We start from the raw sequence: 26,897 nt of genomic DNA on the forward strand, positions 1-26,897 counted from the left end.
TCCGCCAAATGAACCAATTTGATTAATTTTTATATGCTTATGACTAACTTTATTTGGCTCATAGCATCCATGATTGACAACAACCATGATTATTATGTATATGACGTTCTTTCAAACCTGTGCATCACACGGGGCGGTGACTAGTTGACTTAAAAGCAAAGACCAAAAATCATGATAGAAAATATGTTAAGGATCAAAACTTACTAATTTTTTTATAAAAATTTAAAATGACATTTGAGATATTTATAGTACTAAAAACATACAACCTCCGTGACAATATATAAGCAAAAATTAATTTTTTAGATTCATTGCATATTTAATGTATCTGTCTTATAATATAGATCAGATACATTAAAAAGATGATTTTTGCTTATATATTTTCACAGATGGAGTATTTAACCCGATATTTTATTATTCTCTTTTTTTTTTTTTTACAAAAAATATTTTATTACTCTTGATTAGGGGTGGACAGGACCCGAAAAACTGGCCCAATCCGTGTTAGCCCAACAAAAAAAACCAAATCGGGTCGGGTTCAAGCAAAAAACGGGTTTCGCGGCCTAAACATCGGTTTCATATGACTAGAGATGGGCGGGTCCGGTTTTGGTTTTGTCAACCACGGATAACCGACCCGACCCATCATTTAATATATATATTTTTTATTACTAATAATAATTAATAACTATAATGACGCCGTTTCATCTTTTGATCTATTCCTTTTGTTTCCTCTCCCACTCAAACTTTGTTATTTTTCCAAACCCTAGCAGAGTGAAACACTCAGCCGCCGTCCACTCGTTCCTTCGTTTTCTCAATTCGTTCGTTCGATTTCCCTCCACCGCCGTCGAACTCAAAGTATCCACCATCTATCTCCTCCATTTTCTTCGTTTTCGATTTCTTTATTGGGTTTTTCGTTTTCGATTTCTTTACATAAGAAGAAAGATATAAAACTCCTCATGGCTGAGAAACAAAGAGGCTACACTTCTTTGCGAGGTTGAAGGCGTAGACAAAGGTTAGAGTTTTGATCTGTTTATTTCGTTTTTTGTTAAAGTTTTCAAGTCTTCTCTGTATTTGACTAGCATTTTTATCTGTCGTTTTTAATCTTTAAATCTACATGGTAAATAATAATCTTCAGATCTACACATTCCTCTTCAGATCTACATGGAATGTGGAACCTGAGATTTGTTTGAAGACCTGAGAGAGCTTAGGTTGTGTTTCTGCGATTTTGTTTTTGGAATCTTGTTTTTTTTTCTGGTCTGTAGACTTAGCCTTTGATGTAGCAATTTTAGTTGCAATTTCCTTGGCTTTTGTTGTTCTGTTATTGGTTTTAGTGGGTTTGGTTCAGGAAGAGCTTTTGTCTTCCTTGCCTCTCCCTTTAGTGGGTTTGCAGTATTAAAAAAAAGATCTACATAGTATCTTATTTTTATTTGATTTATGATTTATGGTTCATTGAAAGGTAATATAAAATTTGTTGTGTAAAATGTTGGATCCATAAATCTGTGAACTTGTATATTGACTATTGAGATAGGTAGTGATATTTATATTAAACTCCTATAATTTTATCATTTTATAGCAAGAGATTTGTTACTGCTTACCATCAGTAACAGACATTGTTGATTAATAATATGCCACCAGTCATCACCAAAAATCAATTGTGAGTTTATTATTTTTTATTAATGATGCAGAAATGAAAAGATAACTATACATAGGTCACTAATATGGGATTTGAGCTCCATTTACTAGAACTTATTTTCACAATGAACTAAAAAATCAGAAAACAACAGAAACAACCCACATGTGAAACCATGACTCGACACTAACCTATCAGGTAATTTATCCTGTATCAATCGCCTGCGAAAAAAAATGCAGAAAATTTAGTTACATAAAAATTCTCAGAATGTTGGTACTAAATACTGGTTCAACGTTATAAATACATGAAAAGTTGACCTGTCAGAATTATTAGAGTAAAAGTGCAATACAGATATGAATCAAATGAGAAGGCACTATCCTGCAACCTATGTTACTATAACACTATGCAACGCTCCTATCATGTTATTAAACAATAACAACAAGCCAACAGCAACAAAAATTTCCACTAGGTGAGACTCATAATGTCCGTCATGTATTAAGTTCAAAAATAGAACATTACCTCTAAATCTCTCTTAATGATTTAATTAGTAATAGTTTTTTTGGCCTCTCTTTATCTCTCACTATTGAATTACTCTCCAACAGGTTACCCATCCTTAGTGATAGTTCTACAGATTTTCTACACACATTTCAAACCACATAAGACAAGCCTCTGCAATCTTTTCTACAAAAGAAACAATACCAATTTTCTATAAAACAATTGTATCTCGAATTCTTATCTTGTCTTGTGTAACACCCTTCCATCATAACATTTCATATCTAACACAAGCTTAATTCTCGTTCACTCTGTGGTCTCTAACATCCAACATTTCGTCTCATACAACATTGCAATATGCATGTATTGTAGATGTATAGAGGGTTTCTACATTTCAAGGTTCCAGCGGCTACAACAAGTGCATCTCTAATTCAATTGTGGAATGTGGACACATTTGTCTGGAATTTTCCACAATATCAACCGCAACAGTGAGTTAAACAAAGTTTGTTGCTTGCATGGCTCAAATTAAGTATATGCTTGCATTCACGGTGAGTTCGGCAAAATTACATTGACGCAGTGATTTGCTGAAGCTTCAAAATATAGCTTTTGCTAAAATCATGGTGGCTCACAGTAATTCTGCCAACCTCGTTGTCAATCCAAACAAGCACTAAGTAAATTCCCACCCCTACAAACAATAATTAGTGAAAACAAACAAAAAAAAAATCTCAATTTAACCCGTTCAAAATAATTGTTGTATGTGCATAGTGTTTGTAGTGAGAATCGAAAGGAAAGTAGAAAATAATAAAAGGAATTGTTTGTTGTTGTCTTATTGAATTGTTAAATAAGTTTTAAAATGATTGCGTGCATGAATTAGCCCTTTGCATAACTATATATACAGGGTTAAGAAGAAATACATACAGTAACGAAATGAGAAAATGCAGGAATGAAAGCGTGAATCTGATAAGATGTAAATTGGAAAGTTTGAGAGAGAGAGAGAGAGAGAGAGAGAGAACTGACTGAAAGAATGACGAATGAATGAGTGGCGGAACTGTATGTATTTCTTCTTAACCCTGTATATATAGTTATGCAAAGGGCTAATTCATGCACGCAATCATTTTAAAACTTATTTAACAATTCAATAAGACAACAACAAACAATTCCTTTTATTATTTTCTACTTTCCTTTCGATTCTCACTACAAACACTATGCACATACAACAATTATTTTGAACGGGTTAAATTGAGATTTTTTTTTTGTTTGTTTTCACTAATTATTGTTTGTAGGGGTGGGAATTTACTTAGTGCTTGTTTGGATTGACAACGAGGTTGGCAGAATTACTGTGAGCCACCATGATTTTAGCAAAAGCTATATTTTGAAGCTTCAGCAAATCACTGCGTCAATGTAATTTTGCCGAACTCACCGTGAATGCAAGCATATACTTAATTTGAGCCATGCAAGCAACAAACTTTGTTTAACTCACTGTTGCGGTTGATATTGTGGAAAATTCCAGACAAATGTGTCCACATTCCACAATTGAATTAGAGATGCACTTGTTGTAGCCGCTGGAACCTTGAAATGTAGAAACCCTCTATACATCTACAATACATGCATATTGCAATGTTGTATGAGACGAAATGTTGGATGTTAGAGACCACAGAGTGAACGAGAATTAAGCTTGTGTTAGATATGAAATGTTATGATGGAAGGGTGTTACACAAGACAAGATAAGAATTCGAGATACAATTGTTTTATAGAAAATTGGTATTGTTTCTTTTGTAGAAAAGATTGCAGAGGCTTGTCTTATGTGGTTTGAAATGTGTGTAGAAAATCTGTAGAACTATCACTAAGGATGGGTAACCTGTTGGAGAGTAATTCAATAGTGAGAGATAAAGAGAGGCCAAAAAAACTATTACTAATTAAATCATTAAGAGAGATTTAGAGGTAATGTTCTATTTTTGAACTTAATACATGACGGACATTATGAGTCTCACCTAGTGGAAATTTTTGTTGCTGTTGGCTTGTTGTTATTGTTTAATAACATGATAGGAGCGTTGCATAGTGTTATAGTAACATAGGTTGCAGGATAGTGCCTTCTCATTTGATTCATATCTGTATTGCACTTTTACTCTAATAATTCTGACAGGTCAACTTTTCATGTATTTATAACGTTGAACCAGTATTTAGTACCAACATTCTGAGAATTTTTATGTAACTAAATTTTCTGCATTTTTTTTCGCAGGCGATTGATACAGGATAAATTACCTGATAGGTTAGTGTCGAGTCATGGTTTCACATGTGGGTTGTTTCTGTTGTTTTCTGATTTTTTAGTTCATTGTGAAAATAAGTTCTAGTAAATGGAGCTCAAATCCCATATTAGTGACCTATGTATAGTTATCTTTTCATTTCTGCATCATTAATAAAAAATAATAAACTCACAATTGATTTTTGGTGATGACTGGTGGCATATTATTAATCAACAATGTCTGTTACTGATGGTAAGCAGTAACAAATCTCTTGCTTTTGGTTATGGTTCTGGATTTAAAGTTTTTATCGCAGTACATGACCTTGGGGGATGGATGTGTTAAAGTTCTGTGCCTTTAAGATTGCTATTACATATCTTGCTTATAGGCATTCAATACTATTTTGGTAACACCTGAAGCAATGAGTGGAAACAATACTAAGCTAGGCTGAAATGTTTTTCAATGAAAAGGCTTCATAACAATTAATATTAATTACTATTTCCTTTTGGTTAACGTATACATATTACTCTTTTCTTTTTAAACTGCTCGTCTGTGCATATTCTTTTAGTAAGATGCTATTGCTAGTCCTCATTGTACTTTCATTGATGTTACATTTGTTATTTTTGATTGATCTTTAAATATAAAACAAAAATACAAATCTGTTTTTAATCTCTATTTTCTTACATGAATTTGTTTTTATCTTATCATGTCTAATTATACTAATCACTATTATTATAAATATTGATCATTGAAGCATTCACTGTAGCAGCATGTGGTCAGGCATTAGTTAAGCAAAAATAAACTATAAAAATGCTGTCTACTAGTGCTGCTGCTCAGCTTCCCAGTTGCTCGTACCGCATTCCCAGCCATCTTAACGTCCATCATCATGCCCAACAAAAGAGAAAACTCACCACTATATCACTTGCCAATGCAGATAGCCAAATCCCTCTCAGAACCTTCTATGGTCTAAGTCTTCCTCAGACACACAGTTGCAGTGAAGGGCAAGAAAGCAATTACAGGTCTAGATACAATTCAAATCAGAACGACAAACACCTATTCCTTCATCAATATTTCTCACTTGCTGACTCAGAAGACACCAGCAACCAAAATCCAGAAACCAGAAACCTCAGTCAACATCAAGTAGACAAACAAAGTGAATTCAAGAAAAACAACAAAGACAGTACATTTTTAACTAAGATGTGGTGGGCAGATGTGAAAGCGGCATTTGGACAAAGAATCAACTTTGAAGGCATTCTATGTTCAACTATGGTGATCTTAAAAGACCCACATTTGGCACAGCCCCATATTTCAGTTCCTGATATAAGATACATTGACTGGGCCGCTTTACGTAGAAAGGGATTTAAGGGTGTTGTCTTTGACAAAGATAATACTCTTACAGTACCCTACTCTTTAACGCCCTGGCCTCCACTCGAGTCTTCATTGGAATGTTGTAAATCAGAGTTTGGTCAAGATATTGCTGTATTTAGTAACTCAGCTGGTAATTCTAACATGAAGAATTTCAAAATTGTTCTGAAATTATGGCAGTAGTTTTCGTTCATATAGTCATAGAACGTGTTTTTGTGCTGATTTATTGACATTGTAAATCAGGACTTCGTGAGTATGACCATGATAGTTCAAAAGCTAGGAATCTTGAGAGAATAATTGGAATTAAAGTCATCAGACACAGTGAGTGGTGCCTTTTCTTTTTGGAATTTAATTCTGTAAAGTTTCTTTTAAGTTGAAAATAAATGTTATCTTGAGCCTGTGTTAAAATGCTAGGATTGTGAGAATTCCTAGGGGGAATTGACTCTACGATTATTGTTGATACGTGTATGTATGCTGCAGGAGTGAAGAAGCCAGGTGGCACAGCTGAAGAAATCGAAAAGCATTTTGGCTGTGAATCGTCACAATTAATCATGGTAGATAAGAATTTTGAAACGTTTACTTGTTATCAGACACTTATATTATAGTTTGATTCAGATTTATGTTAAACCATAAATATTCGGATGCAGGTGGGTGATCGGCCCCTCACTGACATTGTTTATGGCAATCGAAATGGATTTCTAACTATATTGACAGAGCCATTGAGTCTTGCCGAGGAGCCATTTATTGTTAAGCAGGTTTGTTTTTCATATTCGTTTTCTTTTTGGGTGTTAGAAGTGTTCAACTTGATTTTCTTTAGTAGTAGAAGAAATTTCACTTATAGAAGAGAATGGGTAAAGTGTAGTTAAAGATAAAAAATGGATTTGTAATAACATTTCTTTCTGACAATAATGTTTTAATGACTGTGATGATAGGTGAGGAAGCTAGAAACTACATTTGTAAATTACTGGTCTAGAAGAGGGTTGAAGCCACTTGAACAGAAGTTATTGCCAGATCCTAGACACTGCGTCAAAGAGCCATGTCCTTGACGTACTTTGTCTCCAAAATACATATTTTTTGGGTCATGAATACTACTGTTCTTTAGTAATGCATACAAGTCAATTTTACTTAAAAATTTATGTATCTCCCTCCTTTTAACCTATCTTTTTGTCAAGTTAAGTTATCTTCACTACTTAGCCTTTGTTGAAAACACGGTTAGTAGCTGATTGACGTCGCACGATCAGGCTGAAGTTCAATTTTGTAGCGTTCACATTGATGAACACTGGGACGTAGTATCAACGTAGTTCCAAACACGATATTAATGTTCCTTCAAATTGGGTTTAGAAAAATTAGAGAATTTTTATACATTTTTTGTTTTGGTAACTAATTTTTATACATTTTTACATTCTAAATAATTTGCACTTAGTATTTTTTAAACTAAAGTCTTGTAGTATACAGGAATCATAGTATGGTATGGGCTTTGGCTAATATGCAAGTGCATCATGTCTTTCATGGTGCACAAGTTCATGATATCATTATAACAAATACGAAATTTATAAAATCCACAGTTGGATTGATAGTTTATATCATATAGATCATTCATGTCAAATTTTAAAGAAATTGAAAATCATATGATATGTCGTTGAGATCCATCAAAATTAACGGTATTTAATAAAACGTAAATACCATTAATTTTAATGGGTCTCAACGACATATCATATTATTTTCAATTTTTTTTAAAATTTGACATGGATGATCTATATGATATAAACTATCAATTCAACGGTGGATTTTGTAAAATTCGTATTGATACCATGAACTTATGCACCATGAAAGATATGATGTCCTTGTGCATGTTAGAATTGGCCGTATGGTATGGTATGTATTATTGAAATTGAGAGTACAATACAATTATGACCATTCTTCTCAAATTTATTGAAATTGAAAATATAATGACCATTCATCTTGGAATCCGATGCCATGGACATGTGAAAAAAATTGAAAATACAATGACCATTCATCTTAAAATCTGATGCCATGGAGGATATTTGAAAAAGGAATACGGTTGTGATACAAGTTTTTCAATTGAAAATACAATGACCATTCATCATAATATCCGATGTCATGGAGGTTATGTGAAAAAGGAATATGGTTGCGATACAAGTTTTTCAATGGAGGTTATGTATAACCTAACCATCTAACCATGATGATTGATAGAAGTTTTCATTTCAGAATTTCTCATATATATAGAGAAGGTAACAATTGTGCTGATAAGTTAGTTAATATGGGTTTTCATTGTAATGGGATTATTTGGTGAGATTTTTTGCCAAATTGCATTAGGGATGACTTTTTCCGTAATAGAGTCGGTCTCCCTAATTTTCGTTTTTGTTGATCTTCTTTGATGGGTTTGGTGTAGCCCCATATTTTTGTTTTCTTTATTTCTTATCAATGTTATCTTTGGGGTGTTGTTGTTGGTGGTTGGTTTGGTGGTGTTCCGTCTCTGTTAGGATATCATCAAATCATTTTATCACTTCTACATTTCCAATTTTGCTTAAAAAAAAAAAAACGTTACCAAGAAAGTCATAAAATTTCATCTTGCATTCTTTGTTCTACTCCCTCCGACCTTAATTATAAGTAAATTTGCACTTTTCAAATTCATTAGATAATTAATGTATATCTGCGATTTCGATCAAATAGGACAAAAAAAATGTAAAGTTTGCTTGTAAATGTGATACTATCATTTTGGATGATTTTGAGGACTTCAAGTATATGGTCCGAGTACCGGTAAATACGACATTTTTAGATGTAGGGTTTTCTGATTCGATTCAAGGATTAAAAGAATAAACAAAAATAAATTCAAGAACTCTTAGTCGGTCCTAGGGCCGAATACCAAGTTTGCAAAAAAAAAAAAAATTCAAGAAACCTCGTATATATAATATCATAATAGATATCTTACGGTGTCATTTGCTCTATAATACCATTGTGCCTTGAAGTGTAATTTCTCATTAATTGACTTGAGCATTTCAATGATTTCCCCTCCTTCCTCGCCCTATATATATATATATATATATATATATATATATATATATATATATATATATATATATATATATATATATATATATATATATATATATATATATATTACATTTGGAACTAGCCAAGTTCAAAATATAATAAGAGGTTCAAAATACTCTCTTCTTCTCCCCTTCCTCCTCCTCTAACTCTAACCGTCACCATTTTTTCTCTTCTTCTTGATCTACTAGAGAGAGGTGATTTAGCGTCAATTTATGCCTAAAATCACCCCTCCAAATCATTTTTCTTTTTATTTTAATTAAATAAGTGTATTTTTCACATATATTTAGTGTTTCTTTTGATTGTTTTTGTGATTTCATCATCCTTTGTTTTGATTTTCCCGTCTTAGTGCGGAGTATTGTTATCCCATCTTAGTGCGGTGTATTGTTGTCCCGTCTTGGTACGGTGTTCATTTGTTTCAGGTTGAAGGATTAAGGTTGATTCAATGCAGATCCAATCAATGACTTTTGTGCCATCAACGCTACAGATCCGGAGGCATGAATATTTCGGAAACTTCAATCTAGTCAAATATGCAGGCTTATGCAATATGTCGTTTTATGCTATTAACACGGATGTTGTGAGTTTGTTCGCAGATTCATCCTTTGTCGTTTTAGCGATTTTGAATTTGTATTGCATCGATGTACTCTTATCAATTTGAATGAATACCTTTTATTTAGTCAAAAAAAAGTTAAAAATATAATGTTTAGTACGTCTGTATAATTTTTTAAAATTATAATTATATAAGTAAAATTACATTTTAAAACAAATAATTAAAGAGAAAAAACCATACTTCCTATGAAATCAGTCAAAGTTCAATTTTATCATATATAGTAATAATACAATATCATATCTAGAGATACACTTAGTTTTTCTTAATTATAGGAGTAACAATCATTTACACTTAATTTTTCCAATTTTTTTTTATAGTATATTATTTTTTATAAGCAAAAGTTCATGGTTGAATAAATGATTATCTGATCTATATTATATATAGACCAAGTACATTAATTATTCAGTGATCCTAAAAAGAAAATTTTTGCTAATAAAAGGGAACGGAGGAACGGAAGAAATACATTAAGAGCTATATAGATAATAATTTTTAGAACTCGTGTATCCCCAACAATATCTCTTATTTTTAGGTGTGTGTGCAAAAAAAATTACAAAAAATAAATAAATGAAAACAAGTGAGAAACAAAACAAATAAGTAATTATATTTTGATAAAAAAATATAACATAAATTTTTTCTATGATTATTTAAATATAATAAGTTGTTTTCGGTAGATAAACAAAATGGCGTTCGACCTAATAAGTTCAACATTTCTGCCAGTTCAGCTAAGATTTTTAGATATTTAAATATATTTGTCGACATTTAAATATAATAAGTTATTTGGTAAATAATAGATACATAAATATTTTTAGAAAAAGATACATAATTATCAACAAAAAAAATACATAATACAATTGGGGTTTCGTAAAAATAAAATAAAACAAGAGGGGTTAAAATATATAATCACTTTGTATTTCAACCATATATAATGTTCAAATTCAGAAGATATGCATGATTCAAATAGTCATATTTAATACGTAAAAAAAATGAGAGAGATATTATTTCTTTCCAAGATATGTTGATGAACATATAATTGTTGTGTTATTTGTTACTAAAACAGATGTTTGTAGTCATATTTAACTAATGAGAGTGAAAAAAAAATCAATTAAGTGTGAATTATCTAGTATTTAAAATTTATTTTTAATTTTAAATTAATACTCAATATAAGAGAAAGTTTACTTTTTAGATTCATTGATAATCTAATGTATTTGATTCATAATATGGACTGGATACATTAGATTCTCAATAAATCTAAAAAGTAAATTTTCTCTTATATTTAGGACCGGAGGGAGTAATATACTAATTTGTTATATTTTCGTTAATTAGTATTCATAACACTTAAATTTTTAAATTAAAAATAAAATTATTAATATTCGATCATGTTCAAAATTAAAAGCTAAAATATATATTATATATGTTTATTTTAATATGAGGTAAGCTATACAAGTTTATAAGTTGAATCTATGTTTTGATTTCACTTAGTTATAATGAGTTGACGTAAAAATTAGATTCTGACAACCTTGATTCAAATTGTTCAAATGACAAGAAAACAAAACATCAAAATGAAAAAGCAACTCAAAAAGAGCGGTCTCTAGTTCAGGTTCATCGACAGAAAGAATAGCAAGACACATCCATAATCTATGGAACATTACAATACCATATTTCTATTTGGCATTATAACTTATAAATTGATCATCACTTCATTACATCAAACAATGTCTTGTGAAACAAAGTAGTAAGTACTAGTAGTAATACCAACTCAGGTGGTTAATTTGATGATCATTTAATGAATTTTAAGGAAATTAGTTATTTAAACTTTGTCAATATCAATGGCAGGGGACACTCATTTGGGGATGCAGTAGTAGCAACGCTGTTTTCAATCTCAGCCATTGATTTTGTGATCAAACAGTTCAAACAAGTAACTGCATGACACAGTTACTGTGTCAAATCCAAATCCCTCATTTGGCATTGGCTATGTTCCGTGCGTCAAAGATACAAGATGAGAAGGTTGCAGATTACAGTTGGAGAAACAGAGGGTGAATTACACAATGATGACAAATCTGATAGTACTGAAACAAGTTCAACTTCTACTTGTAATGCATACTACTTTGTTTTGTTTAGTTGAAATATTACGCATTGTTTTGTAATGCCATTTTGATACAAAGCATATTCTATAGATATATTTGCATTTTGACAAAAACATGCATGTCACAAGCAGGAGTGCAGCCAGCCACAGCCACGCATTGTTTTTCGCTTGTTAACATATTTCGTAAATTTGATAAACCAAAAATGGTTTTACTCAAGTGGTTATTAAACTATAGTTAAGGTCGAATAGATCGAAAACACTCGGTCAGTGCTAAGACAAAAAAAAAACCTGGCTTCTCACAGTAGTCATGTATGAATTTTTACGTAAAAAAAATTTGGAATAATAAACAAGTCTCATCTCAATATTAATGTGTGAAATGGATCAATACAGAACAGGCCAACAAAACTTTCTGACTTGTTGAAGTGTAAAATCTCTATAGAGGATTATAGAATTGGCGTTTATTATGTAAAAAAATGGCTGAATTTGGCCTAAAAATGAATGTCAGAATATAGCTTTTTTCAAGAACTAAAACTGAAACTGCATTTGGGGACTGTATCCAAGAGCTTCAAGGTGAGCAGCCATAGCCTTGTTCATGGGAGGTGGTCCACACCTTAGTATCTGTAAAAGAAATATTTGGTTTAGTTATATTTCTCACCTCGAATATGTGAGGTAGAGAAAGGAGGAATAAATAGATCCCCCTGTATAGCTAGCATTCACCATAGTAAGTGATCTCATTCGTTAATCAAGATCAAATAGTCGAGAATTGTTCAATCTCAATGGCTTAGATGAACTTACTGTGGTGACGGTGGGAAATTTTAACTGCTAGGAAATCCAGGTTTGAAAGTGGAGGGGTAACAAGGTGTGCAAAAATTACCTTAATATCAGATGCTGGTTCAGGTAAATGTGCTTGTATCATTTCCTTGGATACAAATCCAACTCCACCATTCCATATTTCTGGTGGCTGCAGAGTTTGTATTCAAAATTAACATGAGATTACATTTAAACGATGAATTTCATTATCAAATTGATTGGATAGCTGTAAAGAAAAGAAGTTGAAAAGAGTTTGATTACCTGATTTAGAACATAATAAACTTTAAATCGGTTTGGGAACTTAATTGCCAAGTCATCCAGCTCTTCCTGCAAAAGGAAATATGAAGGATATATATGTATATATATAATTTCTAACCATAATCCAAGCTTGTGATAAGAGTTAGCCCATTCTTATTTTCAGTTAGATTGATTTCAGCAACTAGACTTTGTTTGCGAGTTGGTTTTTAGAGGTGAGGTGAGGGCCGAGGGGGGAGGGCTTATTTTTATTTTTTAAATTAAGAACACTTATAAAATGTTTTTTAAAATGATCTAAGTGCAATTGAAGTATTAACTATTTATCAAAATATAGACATAGCCCTCCAAAACTCTCCAAAAACCAACTCGCAAACAAAACCAAAGTTTCCTAAGATATTTTACTGTTCAATGATCAATATTTAAAAGATACTTGATAAAAGACCACTTAAGTGGGATAAGGCTTGGTTGTTATTGTACTTGATACAAGACCTATGAAGCACAGACACTCCTTGGATTAGGCGTGTCCCGGTGTCCGACACCGACACTTATGATAAAAATGAATTATGTTATTTTCTCAAATTATTATCGATGTCGACATGTCAGTCTCCGTGTCTGTGTCCGTGCTTCATATTACAAGACCACTTAAGAACCAAAGTCTGCAATTTAAGTATGATTTTAATATGACCTTATTGAAAGAATACACGAGTAAAATCAATAAGCTGGAAAGTTCTCTTAAATACTTATCTCTTGCCCACAAACTGTTATGTTTCTTGGTGTTTCAGTAGAACAATCATAAAAGACATAACGACAAAGAAATAAAATGCCAAGAGATGAATTAATTTTATGATTTTTCCATTCAATGCACAATACAAAGGTTTTGAAGATTTACCTTTAGAAGAATGTCATCATATGTGACATTGGCATATATCAAATTTACATTGGTTTTGTCTTGTGGATTTTCTAGTATAGCTCTTGCAACCTCAACAAAAAAGAACATATATAATTAATTATTAAGGATCCAAAGTTTCAAAATGCAAAATATGAAAGATCAAAGGAAGGCACAAAAGCTCAATAATCCTTTACTTATCCAATACCTGAAACATTGGTGTGATGCCAGTGCCACCAGCAATCATTCCAAAAGCTTTTACTTCGTTGGGTTGGTACTTAAAACGTCCCTGGAGACATTGAAGTATATTGCAAATTAGTTTGCATTGCATATGGATACATTCATAAACCTTAACCTAATAACTTGAGTTGTTTGGATTAACAACTTTAATTATTAATTTGGTGAACTCAATACACTAAAACTCACTTACTAATCAGGTACTTATCAAAGTATAATAAAAGCTACTCAAATAACATCTAGTCAATGAAGTATTCAAACAGATATAGGGAAGAATTTTAAGAACCTTTGGTCCTTTCACAGCTAAGTAATCACCTTCGCGCATCTCACTAAAGTGATGAGACATTCTTCCTTGTGGATACATCTAATTATCAGCAAAACAATACAGGTAGCAAAAATTAATATGTACACAACATTGATTAACAATAATAAAATAAAATAAGTTAGTTTGTGGTATTTAACCTTAACAACCAATTCAAAGTATCCAACATCAGTGTCCAATGTTGTTGGAGTATATGGTTTGATTACTTCTTCACCAAGACTATCTTTCCCTCTGCAAGATAACAAATATAATCAAAATGACAGCATTATAATTGCCTAAAACTAAAAAGCCCTTCGTTGAGTTTGAACCAGAAAACACTAAGCTCGTCATACTAAAATGAAATTAGGAAATGGCATTATGAAATGAATAGGAAAAGAGAAAAGAAACGAAGAAAAATAAAAACCTGCAGCTGATATGTTGTCCAATAGGAAGTCCCAACACCGAGCTAGAATTGGGAAGATTAAATCTGAATGTGGCAACATTATGACTGAGTTGAGTGCGTTTGACAAGCTTAAATTCCTTGAAGTTCTCAGGATCCAAGCACCCTACAAAGAAATGTAGAAACTCTAATTATTATCGAGAACCAACTTCTCCCTAAAGCTTGAAATTATTAGATGAAGACTTGTGAATGGTATTTACATCTACCAAGCTTCCTTACACAAGATCTCTTTGTATGTGGACAATACATAGGCCAACTTGCAAGATTTGTATAAGAAATAGAGAGTAGAGAAACAATAAAAACAACTGTTTTCATTGTTTCAGATACAAATATAAAAATAAATGGTCCCCGTGAGTTTAGCTCATTTAATAAGAACATCGCGCTATATATGTAGGAGCCGGGGTTTGAACCCCGGACACTCCACTTATTCACCTTTAAGGTGGAATTTCTAGCCACCTATGCTACTTAACCAAAATAAATAAATAAATAAATAAATAAATGAAAACGAGGAAACATTTTATAATTAACAATGAAAACAAAATGAATTTAAATGATATACATTGTCATTCCAAATATTTTTTACAGTGTCAATCAATAATAATCGTCAGATCATTAAGAACGTTTGACTTTAATCATAATTACTTCTAAAGTCATACATATAATTGGTTGAAACCGTAATTTCTTTTGCCCGTGTATCGAAATTAAACTCAACAAAATATATAGAAATAGAAAACACTTTCTAAATTCAAACCATCCCTTAACTACTAGGACATAAGAATTTAGAAACTCTATCAATAACCAACTATACATTAAACCTGGAGTATTTGCAATTCACAGAGGATATCATAACACACATGTACACCAAATACCAAAACTGCACAAACAAAATTGTCATGTTATGACAGACAAAAATAAATAAATAAATAAATAAATTGTCATGTTATGAACGAATGAAATTCAACAATTTTTCATAAATGCCATTCAAAAAAATAAAAAATCATTTTTCATAAATAAATTAGAACGAAGACAAAACCCTATTGAAAACAAATATAAAAAAAGAGGTAGAAGACAAAAAAAAAAAAAAAAAAATGGAACCTTTAGGTTTCTTGGTGAGATAGTAATAGTAAGCGGTGCCACCAACAATGGCAACAAGAGCCACTGCCATGCTTATAACCTCTACCCTCTGAAAATCCATATTTTTGAGATCTGAGATTTTCTCCAAAGAAAGAAGAATGGGTCTTTATTTATTCAATTTGTTCGCAGAGAGAATATGGCTATGAATGAATTTTGGGTCAAAATTGGGTGGCATTGTCAATGGATCAATGTTTCCTCCATTTGCAAGGGAGCATATTGTACACGTCACTCCCTCTCACAACTACAAATTTACTTTTCAATGTTTTCTATCATTTAAAAATGATAATAACTAAATAGTATTATTATTTATCAAAAACGTAAAAAAAATTGATATTTTTTGAATTTTTATTACTCATAATAGTCAATATTGAATTGTTTTTTATGAAAAAATGTAAAAAATTAGTATAATGCTTATAAACAATGATATTGTATTTTTTTCTTATGAAATTATTATCTCTAAAATACAATAATCGGCAAATAATTGTTTGATTCATAAAAATAATCATTAATTTTATATACCGGTACATTCAAACTTTCGAAAGTACCTTAGAAATTATGTGAGTTGTTATGAAGTTGACCTTGAATGTGTAGTTTTAGATGGCCACCTTATTTATGAAAGATTGTTGGACTCTTCATCACCATAAGCACGAAAGACGACTAGTGTAGTTGGCGGTCTTTGACGTAGTTCCATTTGCAACCAATGGTGGTGTCTCCATAAGCACGAATGATGGCTACGGGAGTCGGCATATGGTGGCACAAGTGAATTGCAGTACGGGAACCGATCAAGAGAGAAGGGGGGCCAAAAATTAAGAATGAAAAAATTAATGAAATTGGGCAATTATAATAAGGGTCATGTTAAACAGTATCATCGGAATACTTATTAATTATACTAAAAAAGAATATAAAAAATAAAATTAATATTAAAAACATAATTTTTTACACTTTAAGGTATTAAATTCACATATTTCAAAACAAAATTTTGTTAATGTGCTTAACTAGTGCTCTTTTTTTTTATACAAGAAGGCAAAGACAAAAGAAAAAGCTAAAGAAAACTATCTAGAAAAATAAGTCCCACTAGCATCAGCTAGAAGACAAAGATTTAAACCATCAGGCGAGACAACTATGGAAGTGAAGACTTCATTGTTGTTAGAGCTGGGTATGCGGGCTAACCCGCCCCGTTTAACCCGCCCTGCATAAGCCCGCATATTAAACGGGGCGAACAAGCCCGTCATCAAATATAAACGAGTTTTAAAATTAAGTCCGAGTTCGGTCCGCATAAGCCCGTGGGTTAAACTGTTAACCCGCGGACTATTACAAAAAAAAACTTTTTTCAAAAAAATAAACAAAATTAGTAAAATATTGATATAATAAAAGTTAAAAAAAACTATATTATTAATAATTTTATGTTATAATTTGAACTAACAAATAAAAATAAATAAAGTTTGTGATATATCATTGAGTTTATCTATCTTCTATATATTTTGAAAGTAATGCAACTAAAATCAAATTCAACTCGTTTTTATCGTAATTATTTCTCCACACATATCTCAAATCCATAAAATAAACCCAGATGATATTGAATAAGAACTTTAACTTGTTCAAAATATAAAAAAGAAATTTAATAGTCCAAACCAATATTAAAAGTACAACCAAAAATCTAATACAACCAACCGATTCAAAAACAAAACAGTAATGTATATAATTAACTAATTGAAAACTGAAGGAAAATAGTCACTCCTGCTTGATGCCTCCATTGTAACACTTGAAATCCCTACATTAAAGCATATGATTAAATTGTGATATTTTGCATTAAAACAATAAAAGATAAACTGTCTAATAGTTAAACAAGAGGGCTTAAGATTACAAACCCAAAACAACAGACGGCAGATCTCATCAATCATCAATAGTTATACTTGGTTCATCTTTCTCATCATCATCATCATCATCATCATCATCACATTCATATTTTTCTACAATTCGTCACATCATAAATCATAATTCATAAAAGTGTTCGATTTGGATATGGACCAAATTATTTATAAATGGTAAATTTTATAATTAATTATATATATAAAAAAAGAATGTGGGTCACGGGCTAACCCGCGAACCCGCGGATTTAACCCGCATAACCCGCGGTTTTAACGGTCCAACCCACACGGGCAAAAATATAAACGGGTCAAAAAAAAAATGGTCTTAAGACCGCGCGGGCTGCGGGTTAAACGGGTTGGCCCGCGGACCTTGGTCCGTATACCCAGCTCTAATTGTTGTGGGCACCATGCTTAGCTAAAAATTTGGCGCAGGCGTTGCCTTCACGGTAGGTGTAGAGGATGGCGACCTGCCAATTCCTATTAAGGATGTCCTTGATATTATTAATGATGGCTGCATAGTGGTGACACTCATCAATCGATTTAATAATCAATTTAAGTGCCGTCAGAGAGTCAGAATAACAACAAAAGTCCATAATGTTCAACTCCCAAGCTAAATGAAGACCTTTATATATTGCCATAAGCTCCGCATGGAGGATATTGGTGACTCCAAGGTTGCCAACGAAGCAATGAATCCATGCTTCATCTGCATTTTGAAAAGTCCCCCATAACCAGAGATACCAGGATTATCAATGTTGCTACCGCCCACATTCAAAATCATACCGGTGCCGCCATGAGCATTCCATCGCACAAGCTTAGGTATTGTTGTCTCTTGTTGACGAAGAAAACAATTTTGCAGCAAAATAGCATAGTCTGTGATGCACATTTTCAGAGTAAATAGCGAAACCAGCTCACTATCCAAGCAAAGAGCATTCCTAGCCCTCCAAATCCACCATATAGCCGACATAAATAGAAACATGGTGGGGAAACGAAGGCCAAAACGCAACCATGTGTACGGTGCATCACCTTGGAAAAAAATTTGATCCGAAAAACCAATAGCTTTTCAGATGGTTTGGACGAAATTGCAATCTCTCAAGCAGTGGAGGATGTGGTTTCAACATGATTATTACACCTAGAGCACAAGTTATATTGGAGAATACCTCTATGGGATAACATTTCTCGAGTAGGAAGAGAATTATGCACCAGAGTCCATAAGAAGAATTTAATTTTTTCCAGAGCCGGTAAGTGCCACAACCAGGACTAGGAACCTGTATTAGAAGGATCAACAATGAAAGAATTACGATTAAGCCAGTAATAACCATTCCGAGCGGTATAAGTACCATTGAAATTATTGTTCTGCTCCAGAACACGGTTTAGAATTTTCCTTAAAATAAAAGAGCAAATGTGAACTATTATTTTTTTGTGTTGGTCAGATTTTTTTTTATAGGATGTTCATCATACGGTGATTCAAAGAAAACGAAGATGTCAGGAGAATCATTCCTTGTATTTTTTTTTTGTAATGAATAAATTCAAATTACAATTATACCACCTTTGTTATAACGGTAAATTCTAATATGGACCACTTTATCAAGTGATTCATGATGGACCAGTCACGAATAACATTATAACGAATACGAATTTTACAAAATCCACCGTTGAATTGAAATTTTAGATCATAAAGATCATCCATAAAAAAACTTGGAAAAATTGAAAATCATTCGATAGGTTATTGAGACACATTAAGATAGGTTTATTAAATAACGCAAATCTTAATAGATCTCAATAACACATCAAATGATTTTCAAAAAAATTTAAAAAATTTGTGGATGATCTATACGATATAAACTTTCAATCCAATAATGAATTTTGTAAAATTCATATTCGGTAAATCACTTGTCCACGGTGGACCACTCCGTAGTATTAGCCTTGTTATAACTATTTTATGAAAGAAAATGTTGTTATTTTTGTCCAAATAAAAAGGGTATAGATTGCTAAAACATACTTTTTAGTTTTTTGGTGGGTATGTATAGGTGGATGGGTGGGATGAGTATCTCAAGTTAGAGACATAATTATGTCCTTGATTCTTGGATCAAGGACATAATTAAGTCAGTTAAGCTAAGGGTTAAAAAGTCGAAGGTTTAGAGTTTAAGTTCTAATAAAGAAAAAAAATTATATAATATTATAATAATACCAATATGACCATAACTCTCTGCTCATACCCAAAAGCCACATGCTGAATTAGTACCATTTCCAGCGCAGGTTCATGTGAACCCCTTCTGCATTATATTTCCTTACAGTTGTAGTAGTGGGAACAGGACAGAACGTGTGGATCCTACTACCTACATGCGGCCGAGATTGGATTTTCTGCAGTTTTAAAATCTGCAGTTTGGTGCATTTAGTGTTATTGTGAGAGATAAATTTTTTTGACAAGAGAGAAAACAGTTTTTCAACAAAAACAATAAAAAAGTACAATTGCTTTTATGTTAAATGCAGCAACTTCACCAAAATGAAACTGCAGGGAATCCTCATCCACATGCGGCCCTCACTCCTCCTATTCTCAACTAGTCGCTGACAATAGAATATAAATGGCTTAATTAATAAAATGGTCCCTTAAAGATATTTTTGGTTTCAGATTGGTCCCTTAAAGAAAAAAAGGTTCAAATAGGTCCCTTAAAGAAAAAAAAGTCCGAATAGGTCCCTTAAAGACATCTCCGTTAATCAGTTTGGTCCCTAAAAAGAGGTCTAAATAGGACCAAACTGATTAACGGATATGTCTTTAAGGGACCTATTCGGACCTTTTTTTCTTTAAGGGACCTATTTAGACCTTTTTTTCTTTAAGGGACCAATATGAAACCAAAAATGTCTTTAAGGGACCATTTTATTAATTAAGCCAATATAAATCCTTTTTTGAAATTTCAAAATTCGTCAAATATTCCTTTGAAATTTGAAAATATGTAAATACTTTGTTGAAATTGTAAAACGTCAATCAAATTTCCCCCCAGCTTGTTTATCCCATAATACAAATCTGTTCTTAACAATATTTTTTTTTTGCCAAGTAGTCTATTGACTAGACTTTCACACATTTAAATGTGAAAAAGTGTGGAATCCAGGATTCAAACTCCGGTCACTCCAATAATATTCCTAGTAGCTATCATTTGAGCTACACTTATGGGACGTTCTTACCAATATTTGATTTAAAGTTTATAACATACAACTCAAATATAGAAGTTCAAATTTAGATTAATTTAAATAGTATAAAAATTATGAAACAATATAAATAAATTAAAGGGTTAAATTAGTTTTTAGTCATCATAAATATCTACAATATTATAAACTTGAATAAAAAAACTTATTAAATTTTTTTAAAAGTACACATGAGTTAACTTGAAAACATGGACAAAAATTTAAAATTTGAAATATTTATAGTGATTAAAAATTTATTTAACCCTAAATTAAATTAAAATAAATAAAACAAATATTATACAATAAAAATCATTTTATTTTATTTTGTCTCTAATAGTATATTTTATGTTCTATAAGTAATAAATAAATATTAATTTCGTTACAGATATAGTCGATTCATTTTTAGTTTTCTTATAAAAAAATTCTTATTTATTTATAAATATAAATTTTATATTTGCTTTTTTCTTGTAATATTTTTTTACTGAAAAAAAAGCATTTTTTTTATTAGGCCTCACTTTCAATGTCTCCTTTAGGCCCCACATTATGTTGGGACGGCCCTGTTGAATATCACAATCCACATTACGTTCTAATAACCGACACCTCGTTAGAAGACATTCCAACATAATCGCCAAAGAAGATGACGCGCTTTATGCGGAGCACGCACTTTCCATATTTCTTTCAAATTATCCTCCACGTGATATTTATCATTGCAGATAATATGCTACATAGCAAACTTGTAAACAGATTTGACAGAGTAACAACTATTTCGTTTCCCCTCCCAAACCATCTTATCCTCATAAACCGAAGCAATAAAAGGTGTGATAATAATTCTCTCCACCACTTGATTTGGGAAGAATACAAATTTTAGCAATATTCTAAACTTTATAATTATCTATTATCAAATCTCCAACAAATAAATTATACACACATTCAAATTGAAGTGAGAGAATCAACATTCTTCATTCCCGGGTATAACCCCGGATTAGACATAATACATATCTTATCATCTCTCCACTCTCTTTAACGTTTTAACCACGTAAACCACCCTCCAATTTCTTTATTGACAGAGATATTAAATAGCGACACCAAGGAAGAAGAATCTAACTTTGATCTAGATTAGTTTGTCTGGGCTTTCCCATTTATTAATTAACCAATCAACACACACATTTTAATTTTTGTCATATTCCAAACGGAATATTCAGACACAAAGAATGGCTAAACCATCTCAACAAACAAAAAAAATAAAGAATGGTTAAACCGTGTTAAGCTGTGCATGTTGTATTTTTTGTTTATAATTCAGTAATCCAAGACTTGATTATTAAGGGTGACTTTGTTTAAGATTTTAAAAGAAATTACTTATGTTTTAGTTATTTTTATGTATGGAACTTTTTAAAGTCATTTTAATATAAATTATTTAGAGATTTTTTTTTAAAAATTAAATATGCTATTTCATTTTTGTTTAAAAGCATAGAATTAAAGGAGGTTGAATTTAAGAAAAAATAAAGTATAAAAGGAGGTTGAATTTAAGAAAAAATAAAGTATAAAAGGAGGTTTTGTATTTCTTCTTTGTATTAAAATTGATTTAGTGACATCTGTTAAAGATATAGTTAGTTAGTACAATATTATACACTTTTGAGCTATTTTCTGTCCTTCTCCCATGGATGCAATGTTTCTTAACATAGTATCAGAGTCTATCCTAGATCCATTTGTTGTTTGTTATGGAGACCTCCCATATTTGGTTCACCCGTTGTTGTTGATCCCATGTTCCAGCTTGTTCAGTCCTGGACGTGAGGGGGTGTGTTAGAAGTCCCACATTGGCTAGAGATATGATAAAGATAACCTTTATAAGTGTAGTGCAAACCTCAACTCTTAAGCTAGCTTTTGTGGTTGAGTATAGGTCTCTCAAATTCTAATATCAAGCAAATAGTTTAGAAATTACAAGAATAGATTACAATATGTCAAAAAAAAAAAAAAGCAGAATCTACTACTAATCTTTGTAATATCTACGGAACACACAAAGATGAATTCTTTCATTTTAACCGATTTTATTCACATAAGTCAGAGCTAAACGCTTTAAATTTTTAACACTTAAACTAATTCATTATTTGTAATTTTTATAGGATGATGCTAAAGAGTGCATCTGGTCAATGATTAGTAAGATTAAACAAATGGAAACAAAATGAAAGTTTTACTATTTTTATATATATCCCTTGTAGTCTTAAATCTTACATAAAAAATAAAAGGACAAACCCATCTCAAGACACAAATAATAGCCTCACATATATATCAATAATTAGACATGAATATTACCTAAACATTATCCTTTTTTATATATATATAAACGAGAAGGAAAACTAAAATCATGCAACAACCAACAACAAAAATGGAGTCTAGTAATCCTCCTCATACCCAAAAAAAACCACATGCTGTATTAGTACCATTTCCAGCACAAGGTCATGTGAATCCCTTCATGCATCTAGCCAAACTACTTCGTTGCAATGGTTTCCACATAACCTTTGTAAACACTGAATTCAACCACAAACGTTTGATTAAATCTCTTGGAGAAGATTTTGTGAAGGGTCTCCCAGATTTTCAATTTGAGACCATACCCGATGGTTTGCCACCATCGGATAAAGATGCGACACAAGATGTTCCACCCTTGTGTGACGCAACTAGGAAAGATTGTCATGCTCCTTTCAAAGAGCTTGTGAATAAGCTTAACTCTTCATTACCACATATTCCAGTTACTTGCATAATTGGTGATGGCATAATGGGATTTGCTGGAAGAGTCGCAAAGGAATTGGGTATTCCGGAGTTACAACTTTGGACACCTTCTAGTGTTTGCTTTGTTGGATATTTGCATTATGATGAACTTGTCAATAGAGGAATTATTCCATTCAAAGGTAAATTACGATCAGTGAACTTTTATTATTTTAGTAAGAAATTTTTTTATTCAAATTTTTTTAAGAGATGAAATATTTTATTAAAAGGACGAAAAAAAAGAGTAAATTTTGTATTGAACTATGGAGGACTAGTTAATGAAACAAAAAAAAAAGTAAATGTTTATATTAAAAATAAGTGTTTTGCTAACGAGTGTCATCATTACATTCTTTAAGCATCTTAAATAGTAAGTTTGCATAAAAAAAATTATGAAAACATCTGAAGTCAATGCATTGGGAATTAAAATGTTTAACTTTTTGAATAAATTATTATTTTTTAAATAGAATGCTTAAAAGAGTTCCCCTAAGACACTCGTTAGCATTTTTCTAAAAATAATATTTTTTTTTTTAAAAAATTAACAGTTAAACTACACTAATTTCGAGATAATTTTACTATATTTGATTCCTTAATAAATACTCCAAAGGCGGGTGTTAGCATTTTTTTCATATTTTCAAGATAGTTTTAAGGTTTTGTTTGAAAGGAAAAATTTAAACAAAAAATGCATAAAAAATGTGACAATTTTGTGCTTGGTAACTACAAATCTTAGTTCAACTGGTAGAAATCGTAAAATTGTTAAATCAAACACCATGATATGGGTTCGAACCCAAATCTCTCTACTTTATATGTGTGAGTTTTTTAAATCATTTGTTATTTCGTCTATTTAAAAAAGTTGTAACAAAAGTATATTTATTTTGTTATGTTAATTTTTCTCTTTGTCGGGACCTGAATTCTGGACCTTCAACTCTTTATCCCTTACCACACTCTGTTTACGTGTGTATATTTACTCAGAGTTGCTCATATATATTTACTTTTGACAAACAGAGTTTTTTTTTTTTTTTTATTAAATTTACATTTCCTTTTTATTTTTAAACAAGGACATTTTTGTCATGTTATATATTTGAACCACATTTTTCGTAAAAACAAAAATATATTTGGACCACATTTTTCTACTTTCATCACAAAATCCAGGTAGGCTGCTTATGAAATGCGGCCCATCAATAATACTCCTTCTTGTTCTTTCCTTGTGAGATAGATTCGAAGTTTCAACACTGTTTTTTTTTTTTTTTTTAATATATAATAATACTTGATAATTTTGGAGTATTTATCTAACAACCAATGAAAATATATCATATGTATGTAAATTAAAAGTTGGTGGATACGATATATAAATTTACTTATTCCGTCAAAAAATATATAAATTTATACTTATGTTAATTTGTTCTCATTGGATTGTTGGATAATTACGCCAAATTATCAAAGGATATCATAGGCCCCACCATCGAACAATATATCATGAATCATTTAATAAAAGAAAAAAAAATAAAAATCATAAATAAAATATTTTAACGGTACTATCTTAAAATTTTCTTTCTCCATCATCTCTTCAACCAAATTATACTTTAGAACTCAATTGAGAGCCATTAAAATAAGAAAGAGAACTATATTTTATATCTGTTGATCCTCTACAACAAACCATTTGCATCATGCAACCATTATATTTATGGTGGTCCTTATGGAGATCTACATATTGAAAATATAGATTTTATTCTGTCGTAACTTTTTTAATTCCACTTTAACTATGACAATATTTTTCTTGAGTAGTTGTTGAGATTTTCACTATGACCCTTTTTTTTGGGAAAAAAAGTGGATAAAAACACATCATCATCTATATATAAAAACAACTACCCCGCTAATATATAGTCTAGGTAAAAATTAATTATTTCATGTTCACATTGTGAAACTTGAGTAACGTAGTTTTGTGAATTTTTTAGATGAAAGTTTTATGGTCGATGGCACCTTAGATACAAGGTTAGATTGGATCTCTGGAATTAAAGATATAAGATTAAAAGACCTTCCAAGTTTCATGAGAGTCACCGATCTAAGTGATATTATGTTTGATTTCTTGGGCTCTGAGGCAAAAAATTGTTCAAGGTCATCAACAATCATCATTAACACATTTGAAGAATTGGAAGATGAAGCCCTCAACTTCCTCAGAGCAAAAAACCAAAACATATATACCATTGGCCCACTTCACTTGCTTGGTCGGCATTTTCCTGACAAAGAAAATGGTTTTAAATCAAGTGGTTCAAGTTTATGGAAAAACGACCCAAAATGCATAAAATGGCTGAATAAGTGGAAACCTAGCTCAGTTTTGTATATTAATTATGGAAGTATTGCTGTTATGACAAAAAATCACTTGAAAGAATTTGCTTGGGGAATAGCAAATAGCAAGTTACCATTTTTATGGATAATGAGGCCAGATGTTGTAATTGGTGAAGAAACTTCAAATTTACCGCAAGAGTTTATAAATGAAGTTAAGGATAGAGGATACATAACTAGTTGGTGCTCTCAAGACCAAGTGCTTGCTCATCCATCCGTCGGAGGATTCTTAACTCATTGTGGTTGGAATTCTACGGTCGAAGCAATTTCTTCAGGTGTGCCTACTATTTGTTGGCCATTCTTTGCTGATCAACAAACAAATTGTAGGTATTTATGCAACACTTGGGGGATAGGATTGGAAATTAACTATGATGTGAAAAGAGATGAGATAACAAAACTTGTGATGAAACTTATGGAAGGAGAGAAAGGAAAAGAAATGAGAAAAAAGTGCTTGGAGTGGAAGAAGAAAGCTATAGATGCTACTGATTTGGGAGGATCATCATACAATAGTTTTCATAAATTAATTAAAGAGATTCTTCATCATCACAATGGTATTTAAGCGCTCTTGTTTATAATTGGTCTAATATCAAATAAAAGGCTATAGTGTTCTATTATTTTAAAGTTACAATATTTTTTATTTGAGCTTCAATGTTATCATATTAGACTATTCTAAATTTGGTGTTATCCTCCATTAGTGTAAGGAGTTTGTACCTTAATTGTATTTTTCCTCATAATGTTACTATTGTAGTTACAAAGAGGGAAATAAATGATTTTTTTTTTTATTATGATACTATATTGTTCATTTGATTAATTTAAAAGTGATGGTTCTACGCTATAAAAAAATATTAAAATTTTTAAAACTTATTCTGTTGGACACAAAAGTGTGATAACAACTTATTAGTTTTTAAGTTCACTTTTCTTAGAGCAAATTAAAGAAAATAAATCATTTTAAAAAATTGAACTAGATGTGAAATCTTTTTACTTAATGAAATCAATGATGACTTTCTGTCAAAAAAAAAAAAAAAAGAAAAGAAATCAACGATGACTTTCTTAATCACATTTATTGCAACAATAATCTTTTCTTTAAAATCAACCAACACATACACAATTATTTTCTATCTGAAAATTATGTAGTTTGGAATTCATTTTCGTATTAGAAGATACATAGGAGCAAAGGATC

General features: G+C 31.3%; 3 protein-coding genes and 1 long non-coding RNA gene across 5 annotated transcripts; 2 read left to right on the top strand and 2 right to left on the bottom strand.

Annotated features, from left to right (window-relative positions):
- The first annotated feature begins 670 nt into the window (after positions 1-670).
- On the top strand, positions 671-7,133 carry LOC123909976 (phosphatidylglycerophosphate phosphatase 1, chloroplastic/mitochondrial). 2 transcript variants are annotated; one of them, XM_045960948.1, is made up of 6 exons: positions 671-1,006; positions 5,111-5,854; positions 5,965-6,042; positions 6,202-6,275; positions 6,369-6,476; positions 6,654-7,133. In XM_045960948.1, exons 2-6 carry the CDS (start codon positions 5,167-5,169, stop codon positions 6,765-6,767), a joined length of 1,062 nt encoding a protein of 353 aa, XP_045816904.1. In that variant the 5' UTR covers positions 671-1,006; positions 5,111-5,166; the 3' UTR covers positions 6,768-7,133. The 2 variants fall into 2 exon arrangements, with proteins under 2 accessions (XP_045816904.1, XP_045816905.1); XM_045960949.1 differs by having other exon boundaries at positions 5,126-5,854.
- Positions 7,134-11,819: 4,686 nt separating this feature from the next.
- LOC123909978 (NADH--cytochrome b5 reductase 1-like) lies at positions 11,820-15,825 on the bottom strand. The gene is made up of 9 exons (XM_045960950.1): positions 15,531-15,825; positions 14,400-14,541; positions 14,137-14,227; positions 13,961-14,038; positions 13,646-13,726; positions 13,441-13,530; positions 12,558-12,623; positions 12,361-12,447; positions 11,820-12,104 (listed from the first exon to the last, which is right to left on the bottom strand). The coding sequence occupies exons 1-9, from the start codon at positions 15,628-15,630 to the stop codon at positions 12,012-12,014; spliced, it is 828 nt and encodes a 275-aa protein (XP_045816906.1). The 5' UTR covers positions 15,631-15,825; the 3' UTR covers positions 11,820-12,011.
- Positions 15,826-17,121: 1,296 nt separating this feature from the next.
- On the bottom strand, positions 17,122-17,496 carry LOC123909979. Its single transcript, XR_006810104.1, has 2 exons — positions 17,438-17,496; positions 17,122-17,340 (listed from the first exon to the last, which is right to left on the bottom strand). It is a non-coding gene; the product is annotated as an uncharacterized LOC123909979 (long non-coding RNA).
- Positions 17,497-22,844: 5,348 nt separating this feature from the next.
- LOC123909980 (linamarin synthase 1-like) lies at positions 22,845-26,528 on the top strand. Its single transcript, XM_045960951.1, has 2 exons — positions 22,845-23,520; positions 25,330-26,528. The coding sequence occupies exons 1-2, from the start codon at positions 22,980-22,982 to the stop codon at positions 26,274-26,276; spliced, it is 1,488 nt and encodes a 495-aa protein (XP_045816907.1). The 5' UTR covers positions 22,845-22,979; the 3' UTR covers positions 26,277-26,528.
- Positions 26,529-26,897: the final 369 nt, after the last annotated feature.

This window comes from Trifolium pratense, linkage group LG2, assembly GCF_020283565.1.
Source record: "Trifolium pratense cultivar HEN17-A07 linkage group LG2, ARS_RC_1.1, whole genome shotgun sequence".
Lineage (NCBI taxonomy): Eukaryota > Viridiplantae > Streptophyta > Magnoliopsida > Fabales > Fabaceae > Trifolium > Trifolium pratense.

What these genes read in the sequence shown, in the direction of transcription:
- LOC123909976 (XM_045960948.1), top strand. Translation starts at nt 5,167, where the DNA reads ATGCTGTCTACTAGTGCTGCTGCTCAGCTTCCCAGTTGCTCGTACCGC. An exon ending in AATTAAAGTCATCAGACACA is followed by an intron (nt 6,043 to 6,201) that starts GTGAGTGGTGCC and finishes TGTATGCTGCAG; the next exon opens with GAGTGAAGAAGCCAGGTGGC. An exon ending in AATCGTCACAATTAATCATG is followed by an intron (nt 6,276 to 6,368) that starts GTAGATAAGAAT and finishes ATTCGGATGCAG; the next exon opens with GTGGGTGATCGGCCCCTCAC.
- LOC123909978 (XM_045960950.1), bottom strand. Translation starts at nt 15,630, where the DNA reads ATGGATTTTCAGAGGGTAGAGGTTATAAGCATGGCAGTGGCTCTTGTT. An exon ending in GCATCACACCAATGTTTCAG is followed by an intron (nt 13,531 to 13,645) that starts GTATTGGATAAG and finishes TTTTTTGTTGAG; the next exon opens with GTTGCAAGAGCTATACTAGA. An exon ending in TTTATTATGTTCTAAATCAG is followed by an intron (nt 12,448 to 12,557) that starts GTAATCAAACTC and finishes CAAACTCTGCAG; the next exon opens with CCACCAGAAATATGGAATGG.
- LOC123909980 (XM_045960951.1), top strand. Translation starts at nt 22,980, where the DNA reads ATGCAACAACCAACAACAAAAATGGAGTCTAGTAATCCTCCTCATACC. An exon ending in AGGAATTATTCCATTCAAAG is followed by an intron (nt 23,521 to 25,329) that starts GTAAATTACGAT and finishes TGAATTTTTTAG; the next exon opens with ATGAAAGTTTTATGGTCGAT.